This window comes from Entelurus aequoreus, linkage group LG20, assembly GCF_033978785.1.
Source record: "Entelurus aequoreus isolate RoL-2023_Sb linkage group LG20, RoL_Eaeq_v1.1, whole genome shotgun sequence".
NCBI lineage: Eukaryota > Metazoa > Chordata > Actinopteri > Syngnathiformes > Syngnathidae > Entelurus > Entelurus aequoreus.
The window spans coordinates 26,315,838-26,334,062 of record NC_084750.1 but is presented as its reverse complement, the minus strand read 5'-3'; the positions used below and the strand labels follow the sequence as shown (position 1 = coordinate 26,334,062).

General features: G+C 38.7%; 2 protein-coding genes across 2 annotated transcripts in view; both read right to left on the bottom strand.

Moving 5' to 3' along the window:
* The window catches only part of thbs3a (thrombospondin 3a), a 29,267-nt gene extending 19,690 nt beyond the window's left edge, over positions 1–9,577 (bottom strand). The window contains exons 1-2 of the mRNA XM_062029812.1: positions 9,351–9,577; positions 4,942–5,154 (exon numbers count right to left, since the gene is read on the bottom strand). Coding sequence (XP_061885796.1) covers positions 4,942–5,154; positions 9,351–9,432 — 295 coding nt within the window. The 5' untranslated portion in view covers positions 9,433–9,577. The remainder of the gene's footprint in view (positions 1–4,941; positions 5,155–9,350) is intronic.
* A 56-nt stretch (positions 9,578–9,633) lies between these two features.
* mtx1a (metaxin 1a) overlaps positions 9,634–18,225 on the bottom strand; it is a 15,557-nt gene continuing 6,965 nt past the window's right edge. The window contains exons 2-8 of the mRNA XM_062029813.1: positions 15,364–15,433; positions 15,210–15,289; positions 14,945–15,037; positions 14,249–14,431; positions 10,515–10,591; positions 10,284–10,429; positions 9,634–10,213 (exon numbers count right to left, since the gene is read on the bottom strand). Coding sequence (XP_061885797.1) covers positions 9,993–10,213; positions 10,284–10,429; positions 10,515–10,591; positions 14,249–14,431; positions 14,945–15,037; positions 15,210–15,289; positions 15,364–15,433 — 870 coding nt within the window. The 3' untranslated portion in view covers positions 9,634–9,992. The remainder of the gene's footprint in view (positions 10,214–10,283; positions 10,430–10,514; positions 10,592–14,248; positions 14,432–14,944; positions 15,038–15,209; positions 15,290–15,363; positions 15,434–18,225) is intronic.

Sequence of the window (18,225 nt, the reverse complement as noted above, 5' to 3'; positions counted from 1 at the left end):
AAGATAAACAAGGAAGTGACCAAGAAAGAAGTTATAAAGACAAACAAGGAAGTGATAAAAAAGATAAATGAAGTGATAAAGCAAACACGGAAGTGATTAAGATATACAAGTGACGACAAAAGGAAGTGATTGAGACAAAGCAGTGACTGAGACAAAAAAGTGACAACAAAGAAAGTGATTAAAATAACCAAGGAAGTGATTAAAACAAGCAAGGAAGTGACAACAAAGGAAGTGATAAAGATAAACAATAAAGTGACAACAAAGGAAGTGATTAAGACAAACAAGTAATTAGGATAAACAAGGAAGTGACAAAAAAGGAAGTTATTAAGACAAACAAGGAAGTGATTAGAACGAACAAGGAAATGATTAAAAAGATCAATGAAGGGATAAAGCAAACAAGGAAGTCCATCCATCCATTTTCTACCGCTTCTTCCCTTCGGGGTCGCGGGGGGCGCTGGAGCCTATCTCAGCTACAATCGGGTGGAAGGCGGGGTACACCCTGGACAAGTCGCCACCTCATCGCAGGGCCAACACAGATAGACAGACAACATTCACACTCACATTCACACACTAGTGCCAATTTAGTGTTGCCAATCAACCTATCCCCAGGTGCATGTCTTTGGAGGCGGGAGGAAGCCGGAGTACCCGGAGGGAACCCACGAAGTCACGGGGAGAACATGCAAACTCCACACAGAAAGATCCCGAGGCCGGGATTGAACTCACGACTACTCAGGACCTTCGTATTGTGAGGCAGACGCACTAACCCCTCTGCCACCGTGCTGCCCAAAACAAGGAAGTGATTAAGATAAACAAGGAAGTGAAAAAAAAAAGAAGTGATTAAGACAAACAAGGAAGTGACAAAAAAGGAAGTGATTAAGACAAACAAGGAAGTGATAAAGACAAACAAAGTGATAAAGATGAAAGAGGAAGTGATAAATACAAAGACAAGAAAGTGACAGACAAACAAAAAAGAAATGAATACATACAAAGACAAACAAAAAAGTGATTAGAACAAACAAGAAAGTGATAAATACAAACAATGAAATAATACACACAATGAAGTGATAAAGAAACAAGAAAGTGATAAAGACCAACAAGGAAGTGATAAAGATTAAAGAGGAAGTGATAAAGATGAAATATGAAGTGATAAATACAAAGACAAGGAAGTGACAGACGAACAAAAAAGTGCTAAATACTAAGGCTGCAGCTAACGATTATTTTTCTATCGATTAATCTATAGATTATTTTTTTCTTCGATTAATCGGTTAATCTATAGATTTTTTTCGATTAATCTATAGATTATTTTTCCTTTTACCGATTATTTTTTTATTTAAAATGAAGATGAAAAAATAAATATAGGCCAGTTTTTTCAAAAGGCATGGCTTTTATTTACAAAAAAAAAGAAGTATGGCCACTCAGTCAACATTGACTACAACATGACAAAATATTCTGTAACAATGTAAACATTTAAAACTTTTAACATTTAACAACATTAAAAGTAGTTTATTTGCTTTTTAATGTGCAAATATAAAAGTAAAAATCCAGTGCAAATCTTAATATTCTGCAATAGTATAAGCATTTCAAAAGTAAAAGTATTGCTTATTTTGCTTTAAAATGTGCAAAAATAAAGATAAACATCCAATACAAAAAAGTGCAAAACGAAATATTCTGTAACAACAGTGTAAACATTTCAACAAAAGTGAAAGTATTGCTTATTTGCTAAAATGTGCAAAAATAAAGATAAACATCCAATACAAAAAAGTGCCAATCTAAATATTCTGGAGCACTGTAAACAGAAGGGGTCGATGTGGCTGGAACTGAGAGGTAATTAGCCTTCACCTCAAGCCGGGACTGCGAGTGAGCTGAGCTGCAGTTTAAGTTTCTAGAAGGTCAACGGGCAAAGTGATGTTACTAGTAGTTGACTGGGAGGTGTTTATTATCATTTGGGGAGAGTCTGCTGCCTGATGCTCACCTGCTAAACACCTATCTGCTCGACGCTGAAGCGCTGACTACATGCGCTCTGAATACGCACTGCTGATTGGCTGCTAACGTTTTGAATACGCACTGCTGATTGGCTGATAGCGCTTTCTGTGTACCAATCAGATGGTTGTGTGGGTGGGACAATGCTGCGTGATGAGACAGAAGCAGAAGTAGCAAAGCAGCTTGTTAAGACTTTAGCTTTAGCTTAGAAACTTGTTCGGTACACCCCCGCACCGAACCGAAAGCCCCGTACCGAAACGGTTCAATACAAAACACGTACCGTTACACCCCTAGCAGATACAAATGACACATTCATGTATGCTCACGCGGACGATTGACTAGTTGATGGTTTTCTTTTCAAATGTTCGTTCATAGCCGTTGTGCTGCTATGATAGGCCATTTCCGCTCGACACAGTGTGCATACAACAACATTATTAGGCCGTGTATTGAAATACTCCCACACTTTTGACCACTTTTGGCGTGATTTTTTCCCCCTCGCTCGCACCGTCTGCTTTGCGCTCCGCCATGACGGTAGTGTGACGTAAATATGCGACGCGTCGACGCACAAAAACGGCGTCGACGTATTTACGTAACCGATGACGTCGACTACGTCGACGCGTCGTTTCAGCCTTACTAAATACATACAAAGACAAACAAAAAAATTAACAAAGCAAACACGAAAGTGGTTAAAAGACATAAGGAAGTGATGAACACAAACAAGGAAGTGATTAAAAAGATCAATGAACTAATATAGCAAACAAGGAAGTGATAAAGACAAACAAGGAAGTTATTAAGATAAACAATCAAGTGTTTAAGACAAACAAGGAAGTGATTAAAAAGATTAATGAAGTGATTAAAGCAAACAAGAAAGTGATGAAGCAAATAAGGAAATGATAGACGAACGGGAAAGTGATTAAAACGATTAAAAATGGTAAATGGGTTGTACTTGTATAGCGCTTTTCTACCTTTTTTTTTAAGGAACTCAAAGCGCTCTGACACTATTTCCACATTCACACACACATTCACACACTGATGGATTAAGAAAGTGATTAAAACAAATAAGGAACTTGGAAATGATAAAGACAAACAAGGAAGTGAAAAATAGAAACAAGAAAGTGATAAAGACAAACAGAAAAGTGATAAAGACAAACAAGGAAATTATAAAGACAATAAAGGAAGTGATAGACAAAGTGATAAAGAATAAAGAGGAAGTGATAAATAAACAGGTAAGTGATAAACGAACATTAAAGTGATAAATACAAACAAGGAAGTGATAAAGACTAACAAAGAAGTGATAAAGACTAACAATACATACAAACAAGAATATAAACAAGCAAGTGATAAATACAAACAAGGAAGTTAGAAAGACAAACAAAGTAATAGACAAGAACTGATTAAAACAAACAATGTGAATAAAACAACTACGGAGGTGATAAATACAAACAAGAAAATGATAGACAAACAAGAAAGTGATTAAAACAACAAAGAAAAAACAAGAAAAAACAAGGACATGATAAATACAAACAAAGAAGTGATAAGACAAACAAGGAAGTGATAAATGTTAACAAGGAAGTGAAAAAACAAGAAAGTGATTAACACAAACAAGGAAGTGACAAAAACAAACAAGGAAGTGATAAACAAGAAAGTAATTAAAACAAACAAGGAAGTGACAAACACAAACAAGGAAGTGATGCACAAACAAAAAAGTGATACACAAGCAAGGAAGTGATAACGACAAACAAGGAAGTGATAAAGATGAAAGAGGAAGTGATAAATACAAAGACAAGAAAGTGACAGACGAAAAAAAATACAAAAAGTGATTAAAACCAACAAGAAAGTGATTAAAATAAATAAGTGATAAAAACAAACAAAAAAATTATTAATACAAACAAGGAAGTGATAAATACAAACAAGAAAATTATTAAAACAAACAAGGAAGTGAAAAAGACAAACTAGTAAGTAGAAACCAATACAAAAACTAGAAAGTGATTAAAACAAACAAGAAAGTGATAAAGATTAAAGAGGAAGTGATCAATTTAAACAGGGAAGTGATAAATACAAAACAAAAAAACTAAAGTAACAGACGAACAATAAAGTGATAAATACAAACAAACAAAGAAGTGAGAAAAAACAAAGAAGCAAGTGAGAAAAACAAACAAGGAAGTGATAAAGACAAACAAGAAAATGATAGACAAACAAGAAAATTATTAAAAGAAATAAGGAAGTCATAAAGACAAACAATAAAGTGATTGAAACAAATAAAAAAGTGATTACCGGTAAAACAAACAAATGATTAAAACCAACAAGGAAGTGATAAATAAAAACAAGGGATTAAAACAAACAATAAAACGATTAAGACAAACAAGGAAGGGAAAAAAACAAACTACAAAGTAATAGAGACAAACTACAAAGTGATTAAAACAAACAAGAAAGTGATTTAAACAAATAAGGAAGTTATAAAGAAGAACAAGGAAATGATAAATACTAACAAGGAAGCGATAAAGACAAAAAAGGAGCAATAAAGACAAACAAGGAAGTGATAAAGAGAAACACATAAGTGATCAAGACAAACAAGGAAGTGACAAAAGACAAACAAGGAAGTGATAAGGACAAACAAGGAAGTGATAAGGACAAAGAAAGAAGTGATAAAGACAAACAAGGAAGTGATAAAGACAAACAAGGAAGTGATAAATACAAACAAAGAAGTGATAAAGACAAGAAAGAGATTAAAACAAACAAGAAAGTGATTAAAACAAACAACGAAGTGATAGACAAAGTGATAAACACAAATGAGGAAGTTAATAAGACAAACAAGGAAGTCATAAAGACAAAAAGAAGTGAATAAGACAAAAAGGGAAGCGATTAAGACAAACAAGGAAGTAAAAAAGGAAGTGGTCCAGATGCAGACATGATTTGACCAGAGGCGGGGCCATACAGCGCAAAGGTGGAGCTCATGTTCACCTTTGTTGATCTTTCCCATGACGGCGATCTCCAGGTACTTCTTGTTGTCCTGTTTGCTGTACACGCCCAAGAGAACTCCTCCCATCTTGGACGGCAGACGTAACATGGACGCCACGTAGATGTCACTGAGCGCTAGACCACTCAGACCACTAGACAAGTTCTCCACTGCAGCAACGATCTTCTTGGAGTCTTGAAGACTCAAAATGTCAATCACTGGGGTGGACAAAGTTGCTGGTTACCATGGTTAGGACTAGAGATGTCCGATAGTATCGGACTGCCGATATTATCGGCCGATAAACGCTTTAAAATGTAATATCGGAAATTATCGGTATCGGTTTATTTTTTTTATTTTTGTCCTGTCCAGCTTCCATGCAAATCATATAGTTGATGTAGATGCCCATATTGGCTGTTCAGATTGAGCTCAGTTTATAATTTCCTGTTATACAGTATGCCAGGCAGTCTTGCACTAAAGGAGGACTATGTTATTGTTTACTTTATTACTCTAGTATACTCTGGACTGAAGCTGTGTGCCTTCATTGTTTTTGTAGCTGTTGTTTTGAGGCATGTTTAAAAAAATAAAAAAATAATGCACTTTGTGAAAGTCAAAGTATAGTATTTCCCATAGTTTTAGTGGGTATCAGGATTATCTCAGAGAGAGCATGTCCCAAATTCCAAGCTGCTGTTTTGAGGCATGTTAAAAAAAAATAATGCACTTTGTGACTTCAATAATAAATATGGCAGTGCCATGTTGGCATTTTTTTCCATAACTTGAGTTGATTTTGGAAAACCTTGTTTAATAGTTGACCTTGGACATTGTTTAATGCAGTGGTCCCCAACCACCAGGCCGTGGCCCGGTACCGGTCCGTGGATCGATTGGTACCGGGGCCGCACAAGAAATTAAAATGTTTTTATTTTTTTTTGTTTGTTTGTTTTTTTATTAAATCAACATAAAAAACACAATATACACTTAAAATTAGTGCACCAACCCAAAAAACCTCCCTACCCATTCCCACTTATTTGCACAAAAGGGTTGTTTCTTTCTGTTATTAATATTTCTGGTTCCTACATTATATATCAATATAGATCAATACAGTCTGCAGGGATACAGTCCGTAAGCACACGATTGTATTTCTTTATGACAAAAAAAAAAAAATACATACACCCCCCCCCCGATCGGTTGATATCGGAATCTGTAATTAAGAGTTGGACAATATCGGAATATTGGATATCAGCAAAAAAGCCATTATCGGACATCTCTAGTTAGGACCATCTCAAACTAGGCAATTGCCTTGCGTGTTATTGTTGGTCTGATGGCGCCATCTTTTGGACGAGTTCGTTCACTGCAGGTGCTGCATTGCCCTTCTGTTTAAAGCTTTCAAACTGGAAGTAGAAGTGCTGTTCCGTCTTGTAGCCGTCCATAACGTTTCTACTCGTATGAATTCTTCATTCATCACTCCAACAGCGTTTGTACGTTTTACAATATAACTAAAACTACTCATACTTACTGAACCATCCCATGTGTGATATCTGTAGGAGTGTTTTCCTGCACATTTGTACGTGCTATCGTAATGTAATCAAGCTAGCGTTGTTAGCATTAGCTAATATGCTAACACGTTTACGTTAGTATTAACTTACAAGGGCATTCTTTTTGTATTGTTTCAGTTTCGTAAATTCACCAAAACGTCATTGTGGAGTTATTTGAGTCTGTTAGGCTGATTGGAGAGCTAGCTTCTGCAGTCATTCTGCAGACAATGACTTATGTTTTGTTTGATCATCCATTTTACTGCCGTGTTACAGACACCGTTTGGAAACAATTAAGGCAGGTAAATAATCATTTACAGAATATTTCTGTGTAAATAACTAATTTCACAACGTATATATCTGCGACTTACAGTCCGGTGCGGCTAATATATGGAGCAATATTTTACAGCCACTCGTCTTGATGTAATCTGAACTTTTGCTGACTCTGCAAAAATGAAAAAAACTTACCCTTCAGGAAGCCAGAAGCGAAAGAGGAACAAGAACAAGAAAGAGAAGGAAAAACGATAAGACTGCTATATTTTGGCCCGATGGTCACTTTGACACTGAAACTACTGCATAAACTGCAACCTCCCTTAAAGGGGACCTATTACTTATACAAACCAACTTTTCTTACCAATTGCTACCTGTTTTGTGTATTTGGGATCTGCATAAGTCCCAAAAGTGTTTCTTGGGCAGTTTGGCCCATCCCTCTTTGCAGCACCTCTCAAGCTCATTCATGTTGGATGGAAAGCGTTGCTTTTTATCCAGGATGTCTCTGTACATTGTTGCATTCATCTTTCCCTCTATCCTGACTAGTCTCCCAGTTCCTGCCATTGAAAACTATCCCCACAACATGATGCTGCCACCACCGTGCTTCATTGTGGGTATGGTATTGGCCTGGTAAGGGCTTTTGAGCAATCATTTAGGACAGGGATTCTTAACCTTTTTGACCTCTGGGCCCAACTTGTACACTACAGAGGGGCTCGGGGCCCACTCAAATATTAACACTGAATTAGTAACCTTACGCTTGATTTTAATCATTCAATAATTATATCTAACCTACTTAAAGTTTAACAGAATAAACCTTGTCAAATAATGTGAAAGCATGTGTTAAGCACAAATATTATTATCAAGGCTTAGGTCAGGCTGATTACAAAAGTAAATACTAATCAAATACACTGCAAAATAAGGGACTCCTAAAAACTGATGAAAATTAAATTTCCATACAATTACACATAATACCATGTTTCTTAAATAAATAAAATTTAAATGCGAATGAAAAAACAGCCTCACCACTTTAGTCATAATTTCATTGCTTAAAAAACTTCTCTATGGCTTTAGCGCAAGACTTCTTCATTTAGCTCGGGACACCCTACCTACAACTACCTCTAGGGGTCCCCGCACCTCACTGTATGTATTTATTTGGTTTGCCTTTTCTTTGGCCCACCCCTTAAATGTTATTCATTTTCCCTACAGTAAAAAACAGCATCTATCTATATCTTAACAAAAAAACAATTACTTGTGTGTTGTCTGGGAACAGTTGGTAATGGTTATGTGCAGTAAAACTTTTCATGTACTCAATTCACCTTAATGTGTGTTCCTAAATTTGTGTTGGACGCCTTAGATGAAGAGACCAGTAATGATTTTGGTTTACATAGTAAAAAACTAAAAACTAAGGTTTTGGGATTGTTTACTCTAAACGCATACATTTGTCTAAATATGGCAACGAGGACACGCATTATTGTGGCTTTCCTGCACGTCATCTTCATCACTAAAGGAAAAATCTAATCTGCAGGAGAGAAGTCCCATACCATTAACAGGTTGTTTTTTTGAGTCGTCAGCTTGAAGCGTCCCCGTCTCCGACTCGCTTGTCATCATTTTGCTTACTAGTTTTAATGACTCGCCTTATCTTGCCTCTGATTGGCCAGTTCGTAATGTTTTTCCCTGACCTTAACCAATTGTGACTAATCATACGAACACCAACCAATCATCATGGATTTTTCTCCATGTTCTCATTCATCCAGGTCATTGTATTTTCTCCAGAATTTTTTGGGCCTTGTTTAGCAGACCATTTTCTCTCTTTGTAGCTTGTGACCTTGGTGTAAACTACCTCGCTACATGGGTCTAAAAGTAGCTAAGCTACAGAAAAAGCTACTCGTTAAAAAGTAGCTAAACTACTGGAAAATGTAATTAATCTACGTAGCTTAGCTACATGTAGCTTGTTACTGCCCATCACTGTTTTCACCAATACAACTACTATCCATCCATTTTCTACCCCTTGTCCCTCATCAAAGTTATTCAACCGAGCACAACAAGTTAATGCAAGTTAGGGCTGTTATTCATTTAGACTATTTTTCACTTACAAAATGTTTTACCTGAAATGATCCGAACAAACAGGAAGATGTTGGCACGTCACACCTCGCCTTAGCCGTTAACTGTTCTTTTCAGCCGCTTCCATTTGTCCAAAAATACGCTTAGGAATGCGATAGAAGTCAGGAATAGCTCTCCAACTCGATTGTGGCAGTTAACAATGGCACACGTCGTCGGCATTATGGATATTACTGGATAAATGATCGGCAACAATTAGCGTTTTCCGACTTCCCGCCTTTCAATAATGGATGTCGGCAATGCATTGTGGGAAATGTGGAAAAACCTCCGAACCGCTCTATTGGTTGCCGTTGCAGCAATTTAGCGTAGATGTGGTGGAGCGGGACAGGAAGTGTATAAACAAAATAAATCGCAACATAAAATCGCAAAATGAAGGCAAACGCACTAAGCGGAACTTTAGGTGTAACCTGGAGGTAAGGCAACCTGGGGTTTGACCCCTTCACGTCTTCGTGCGCTCAAAGAAGGCGAACACTGAAAAGAAGAACAATTCTTGAGTTTACCTTGCTGCTGGTCCGGAAGTTCGGCCGCCGTCCAAAGCACCGCGACTGACAGCACCAGGGTGACGGGCGAGAGGGGCCGCATCGCGACGAGGCCGACGCGGACCGGACGGAGTTGTGCTGAAGAGAACGAAAAATGTCGGAGAAGAAGACGAGAAAGTCAAAAAAGTGGCAGCGGCTCCGTGCGCGTGCACACCGAGACGATCGTGCGGGAAAGAAAGTGACGTCACGACGCCCGATGTGATCTGACACTTTCTGGAAGGAGGAAAACGGTGGCTGATGACGTCATCAAGGGTAGTTTATTTATAACTGACATTTTTATTCCACCATGGCACGTTTTTATGTTTATATTTCGACATTGTAGGAATGGAATTATCAATGTCTAACATGATGTAGAAAGGGCTTGTTTGGGACTACACGGTTGTCATGGTAACGCAGCCCCAACATTACATTTTGTGACCTGCTTACGCTCCGCAAACTGCTTCCAGATCAGCTCGTTAAAGCGCAGCATTCCTCAGCAGAGACGTCATGTGCAGCTGGTGTCCAGACGCTCAGGACGACTGCTGGGGCCCTGAGGGGGTGTGGCCAAGAGCTGAGATGGAGTCCACTTCCTCGAAGACAACACGGAGCTGGAACTGATGGACCTCAGTCGACTTCGTCGTCATCATCGTCGTCGTCGTCGTGAGAGTGCAAAGGTTCTTCTAGCGCCCCTCGCTGTTGGATGGCCACCATGCCACTCAGCACGGCATAGGACAACATGGCGCCCAGAGCCACCAGCAGTGACAGGAACTGCTTCCTGCGCTTGTTCGGCACATGCTCGTGGTCTTTAGTCTCGGCCGGACCGGACGTCCTCTGACTGGAGTTGTCTGTGGACACACAGAGGCGGGTTGTTAGGACTGAAGACACGACCATCGTGCCTGCTGAGGTGGTCCTCACGGGGGAAGTAGATCAGCAGAATGTTGGCGCAGAAGTTGCTCAGGTTGTCCAGAGACTTCAGGTGCTCCTGCAGCTTGTTGTTGGGGAGCTTGCACTTGAAGATGGGCGCCAACGAGCCGAAGACGAAGGCGTCAAGGGACGACGGCCTGGACCGCAAACCACACCATCGTAACCAACGCCCAAATACGCCATCATCATCATCATCACACACATGACAAGGGTTTGACTTACGAGTCTCCAAAGAAGAACTTGTGCTGGCCAAGTCTCTGTGCCAGGAGGTTCATGCAGTCGACAGCATCGCGGAACAACTGTAACACAAATGCTAACATGCTAACAAGAAGTGCTGTACTGGTGGCATCACATCAGTAGACATTATGGCCGTCTGAAGGGGCTGCGCTTTGAAGGGGAACTGCACTTTTTTTTCACAATCCTTATGCAAGACAAAACACACGTTTGTTTTAATGCGCTCTGACTAGTAAATACATGTTGGCAAGAGTCAGCTAACAATAGAGCTAATGTGAGTCGCTCTAATCTGCCTATAAAGCATTCTATAAATACTAAAAACTAGAGATGTCTGATAATATCGGACTGCCGATATCGGCCGATAAATACTTTAAAATGTCATATCGGGAATTATCGGTATCTTTTTCAAAAAGTAAAATGTATGAATTTTTAAAACGCCGCTGTGTACACGGACGTAGGGAGAAGTACAGAGCGCCAATAAACCTTAAAGGCACTGCCTTTGCGTGCCGCCCCAGTCACATAATATCTACGGCTTTTCACACACACAAGTGAATGCAAGGCATACTCGGTCAACAGCCATACAGGTCACACTGAAGGTGACCGTATAAACAACTTTAACACTGTTACAAATATGCGCCACACTGTGAACCCACACCAAACAAGAATGACAAACATTTCGGGAGAACATCCGCAACATAACAACATTAACACATCAGAACAAATACCCAGAACCCCTTGCAGCACTAACTCTTCCGGGACGCTACAATATACATATTTTTTAAAAATATATGTAATATCACAATTGTCCTAGATGATATGAATGGGGTGGTGTTGGAATTTTTTGACACGTTTGAGAAATGTCGATGTGGTAACACTTTGTAATTGCGACTTGGTATTTCGGAATTCATGGAATTTCGGGAGAACTGGGAATTTGTACGCAAAAAAAGATAAGTACCTTTGATGTCCCAACTAAGTAGAATGTTTTAATGGTGGAATAGGTTGAGAAATGTAGAAGGAGAAGACTAAAGAAAAAAGGGTGGAAATAGGGCTTTGGAAAACTTCAAATTCTGGAAATTCTTGGAATTTTTTGGAACTTGGAAAATAGTAGTAGTCTGAATGTCCAGGGTGAGTGGAATGTGTGGATGGTGGAACAGTTCGAACCCGGTGAGAAATGTAGGAATTGTGCAAGCTTGAAAATTGTCCCATTAATTTTAAAGGGAAAAAATGTCCTGGAAAACCCGGAATTTCTGGTAATCTGGGATATTTGGGAAGATCTAAATATGGTTGCTCTCGATTCCCGACCGAGCCGAACGTTTTGATACTCGAACGGTTCCGATCGGATGAAAATTGGGGGAGCTGAAAGCCGGCAGTCTGTGGGAAGTGGAAGTTGCTTCTGTCCATGTTGATGGGCTCATATTGCCCGTCCCATTTGAAGCTGAAACGGGACTTTAGGCTTTGTAACCATGTTTTTTGTTACTTTGCGGCACTTCTCACTTGCGAGTCATGTGCTTCCTGTGTGTGTGTAAACTAGCGGTCTCCGCCCACCGAGACAAAGATTGTGGATGACTGAAAGAGGGCTCACTGCGTTCAGTTAATTCTACTGTTAAATAAACGTGGTTAATATTCAGGTCACAACATGTAAATGGAGTATTGTTGGCGCTGTTAGGATGTTTTTTAGTGGGTTTTACCGGCGCGATAGACGCAAAGATGACATGACTCCCCTTAACTCAATTGTCAGCTGACTCTTGCTAGCATTTATTTACGAGTCGGAATGCATATGCATAATGCATTACATTGCGAATGATAGACAAAATCCCCCCCCCAAAAAAAGTGCGGTTCCCCTTTAAAGTCCAGTAGAAAAAGGGCTTTGTTGCTGACTTATTTGTTCCACTGCACAACTTTCCAAGAACCACTGGAAGGACTTCTCCTTTCCAGGGCGTCACACATGGAAAAAATGTGGGCCGAGCAGCTGGAGGCGTCTCCTCTTCGGCGCGAAAAAAGTGCCAAATTCCAAAAACACACTGTGTTTGTCAGTCAAAAAAATATATATATATTTAATGAAATCAGCTTTATAAAGTGGTTGTTAAAAGTTGTTGATTTTTGATATGTTCACTCACAGTACACAGTACACTAATAATGGCTTATTTTGTACAGACTAGGGTTGTCTAGATACCGGTTACTTTTCAAAACAAAGGTGATGACAACATTTTTTATTAATGCTTTTATTTTGTCAGATAATCTTATGATACATTAAACATATGTGTCTTATTGCAATCAAACAATTGTGTTATTAAATATAGAGAACAACTTTTCTATTAGTAGTAAGTAAGCAAACAAGGCTCCTAATTGTCTGCTGACGTATGCAGTAACATATTGTGTCATTTCTTATTCTATTATTTTGTCAAAATTATGATGAATTATTAATATACTTGTTCATTTACTGTTAATATCTGCTTACTTTCTGTTTTAACATGTTCTCTCTACACTTCTGTTCTAATGTACTAATCACTTATTCTTCTCTTGTTTGATACTTTACATTAGTTTTGGCTGATACTACAAATATGTGTATGGATCCAATACCAAGTAGTTACAGGATCATACATTGGTCATAATTAAAGTTCTCTTATATCCAGGGACGTATTTCATGACTTTATAAACAACAATTTAAAAAAATATATTTTGTGATAGTAAAAATATCAATGTAATCATTGTAGTATTGACTATATGCGGCTCTTGTACTTGGTATCGTTACAATCAATATTTGTATAGATCCAGCCATTTGTTTACATTCAGGAGCGCTAGCTTGCTGTTAGCGGTGAGCTACTGTATCCTACTACGGTGTGTAGTGAAACATGTTTAGCTATTCCTCATCCTGCAGGCATGATACTTGCAAGAAACGTACTTTGTCGCCGTGGAGGCGAGGATTAGTGATTTAGAAGTAGCTAAAACACTGTGGAGGGACATTAACCCCTATCTAGGTGTGTTTCAAAGCATCGCTTGCAGGGAGCTTTTAGCTTTACCTTTATTGTTATTTTTCAAGCCAAAATGCCTCCATCCTTCTTCTCCTGTTTCTGCATGTAAGTGCTCTGTGTGAGAGTTGACTCACATGCGCCTCGGCTCACATTACCAGCAATGTAAAAAGTACTGGTATTTTTCAAAGACAGTATAGTACGTTTTTTTAATTAATTGGCACCGCAATACTCTATTAGTACCGGTATACCATACAACCTGCTCAGTGGCCTTGTGGTTAGAGTGTCCGCCCTGAGATCGGTAGGTCATGAGTTCAAACCCCGGCCGAGTCATACCAAAGACTATAAAAATGGGACCCTGCTTGACACTCAGCATCAAGGGTTGGACTTGGGGGTTAAATGACCAAAATGATTCCCGGGCGCGGCCACCGCTACTGCTCACTGCTTCCCTCACCTCCCAGGGGGTGATCAAGGGTGATGGATCAAATGCAGAGGATAATTTCACCACACCTAGTGTGTGTGTGTGACAATCATTGGTGCTTTACCTTTAACTTTTAACCCTGGTACAGAGACTAGTATTCTTCAGAAAGGACACAAAACAGGTTCCCTCTGATTGGCTCTGACCAGTAGACAGTAGGCGTTTAAAGCGACCAATCAGAAGGGAAGGGAGTCTGCGCGCAATGAAAAATAAGCCGCGTGTGTTTTTATTAATCAATTTTAGCACTGTTTTGACGCCACAGTCCTCCTGCTCACCTCCTTCTCCAGCTCCTCGTTGGCCTCCAAGCTGTCGTCTCCCCGCAGCAGGCGCAGTTTGTCCAGTTGGTGGCGCTGCATGCGCCCCGGCAGGAACAAGCAGAGCGGGAAGGGCATGTGCTCAGCGTACCAGCGGCGAGTCACTTCCACGTAGTTCTTTGGCTCCACCCAACGGGCGTACAGCTAGCGGAGCAGAGAGAAGTCACGTGGTGGTTTTGTGCCTTTGTCTTGCTGTTAGATTAATCATGTATATATTATCACACAACTTTATGCTTAAGGGCTGTTGCTATAGTTATTATCTGTATTTATATCCAAAAGATTGCCAGTCGTCTCGTATCAGTGTTGTGTCCAGACTCGGCCTGCTGACTGCCAAGGCCGAACATCGGGTACCGGGACGCAGACAAAGCAGAGACGGGGCGATATCACCAGCGTCTACACATTTGCATTTTTGTATAATCATATATTGTGTCTAACTGGATCTGTCGAGATTACCCCCTTCTCTCAGCGACAGTTTCAGTGATGTAACCAGGGATCTCCCAAATAAATAGAGGAAGCACGAGGGCTGGACTTCTAGAACGTAGTTTGGATCTGTAACTAGAATACAGCCCAAAACACGTGTCTCCTCATTAAGCCAAATTGAACTCTGTCTCTGCATGATTCCTTGATTCCTGACACTTGCGCCACAATGGAACTCACCACCGCCGGCACCAGCTTCTCCTCCAGCAGCGAGATGAACGCCAGGCTGTCGGCGCCCTCCTTCGCTGACAGGTCGTAGTCCGCGTTGTATTTCTGGAAAACACGTAACCCGTGAGGAACGCCGATGCTAGACTAACAATGAGCTGAGCGATGTCGGCGACGTTGCGAGCCGCAGCCTGATGGGTAATAAGCAGAAATGTGCTTCTCTTATGTCCTCGTGAGGAATCAGGGATTAACAGTGAAGGTAGAAATGCTGGCTACTGACCTGTTTCCTCAGGTGGATGATGATGTCAGAGGGTCTGGACAGGATCTCCTTCTGAGTGGTCCTCAAGGCAGGAATGGAACCTGAACAGGACAGAGTATGACGATGAACAAAACGCTCTCTGGAGGTTGATGTAGGAATCTAGTATGCATCTCACCGCCTGGACTCCTCCATGGGTTGGACAACTTTTGAACTTTGAGAGGAGCGCCGGCGAACTGAGCGTACGCCTGTCAGGAAGACAACATGTCATCACTTCCTGTCCCACAGCAATAAACATCAACCTGCACCCTGGACACTAACATTAATAGTAGCTTTTCAGCACTATTTTACTCCAACGTTTCTTGTGCTAGCAATGTTTTTCCAGCCATCTCGTGGTCGACCATGAGTTTTATTTGTAAGTGTGCCAAGCACAGTATTAACTTATACGACCCAATCCAAACAACTTCACACATTACACACCTCTTGCTCATTGAACTTTGCGGACATTATAAAACACATTCATGCATCATACGTCATTTAAAATGACACCCATGTAAATCCACTCCAAAGCATGAGGAGTGATACGCAAAACTCTCTCGCCACACTTCCCCACATGTAGCACATTTTAGCTGCTTAATATTTTTGATTGATTACAAAACTTGGCGGAGGTCCTCACGGAAGTTAGCAAGGTAGGAATCGAACTTTTACATACTCCTAATATTCAATGATTATTGTTTATACTTCATATTCATGCTTTCCTAACCTACTCAGTGGCCTAGTGGTTAGAGTGTCCGCCCTGAGATCGGTAGGTTGTGAGTTCAAACCCTGGCCGAGTCATACCAAAGACTATGAAAATGGGACCCATTACCTCCCTGCTTGGCTCTCAGCATCAAGAGTTGGAATTGGGGGTTAAATCACCAAAAATGATTCCCGGGCACAGCCACTGCTGCTGCCCACTGCTCCCCTCACCTACCAGGGGGGTGATCAAGGGTGATGGGTCAAATGCAGACGACAAATTTCACCACACCTGGTGTGTGTGACAATCATTGGTACTTTAACTTTAACTAAATTAACTTAATATTGCAGTGTCGTCACTAGAGGTGGAGAAAATAATTGATTTTAGATGCATCGCATCATGGACGATTATAAAATCCATTAGTAAATGTCAATATTCGATTTATTTATTATGAATAAAGTAATGCAGACAGGTCTAAAATGTGGCTGACTGCAGCGAGCCACCTCACAGATGTGTGATGGGAATTCATTTAACTGTTTCTTGATAAAAATGCACTGTTTTTAAAAGTTGCAAGTGATAAACACTTATTTAATAAAATGAAAAGTAATGTAAAACTGCATCAATATACATATATTAAAGATGCATCAATAGTCAAATTTTAAATCGAATCGTAGCTCCTGATTCGTAATCGAATCGAGAGGTGCCCAAAAATTCCCAACTACTGTAGTTTACCATGGAGAATTGGGCTTTATCGCAGGTTGTACTTCCCTTTTCAATTCAGTATGAAATTAATATTCATATATATAATAATATATAATAGACCTAAATCATTGTGATCGCTGATTACATGTAAAACGGCTGTGTAAACTTGATCAAAAACAGCACAAAGTTGGAATAAATAATAATTAAAGAAACAACTGAAGATAGTGTAGTGATTTCGAAATCAAATGTAATTAGATGCTTATTTATTTACAGTACACATATATTTGGTATACATAAGAACACTAATTTAACACACATACATACATACATACATATATATATATATATATACATATATATATATATGTATATATACATACAGATACATATATATACACATATATACATACATATATATACATATATATATACACACATACATATATATACATATACATACATATATATACATATATATATATATGTGTGTGTATATATATATATATATATATATATATATATATATATATATATATATATATATATATATATATATATATATATATATATATATATATATATATATATATATATATATATATATAAAAATGGTAAAGCGGTATACCCTTTATATATATCTCCATCCATCCATTTTCTACCGCTTATTCTCTTCGGGGTCGCGGGGGGCGCTGGAGCCTATCTCAGCTACAATCGGGCGGAAGGCGGGGTACACCCTGGACAAGTCGCCACCTCATCACAGGGCCAACACAGATAGACAGACAACAGTCACATATATATATATATATATATATATATATATATATATATATATATATATATATATATATATATATATATATATATATATATATATACACACATATATACATATATATATATATATATATATATATATATATATATATATATATATATATATATATATATATATATATATATATATATATATATATATACACACATATATACATATATATATATATATATATATATATATATATATATATATATATATATATATATATATATACATATATATATATATACATATATATATATATATATATATACATATACATATATATATACATATATACATATATATATATACATATATATACATATATATATATATATATATATATACATATATATATATACATATATATATATATATATATATATACATATATATATATACATATATATATATATACATATATATATATACATTAAGGCTGAAACGACGCGTCGACGTAGTCGACGTCATCGGTTATGTAAATACGTCGATGCCGTTTTTGTGCGTCGACGCGTCGCATAATTACGTCACACTACCGTCATGGCGGAGCGCAAAGCAGACTGTGCGAGCGAGGGGAAAAACGCACGCCAAAAGTCGTCAAAAGTGTGGGAGTATTTCAATACACAGCCCAATAATGTTGTTGTATGCACAGTGTCGAGCATAAATGGCCTATCATAGCAGCACAACGGCTATGAACGAACATTTGAAAAGAAAACCATCAACCATCAACTAGTCAATCGTCCGCGTTAGCATACGTTGTCATCATTACACAAAAACATGAA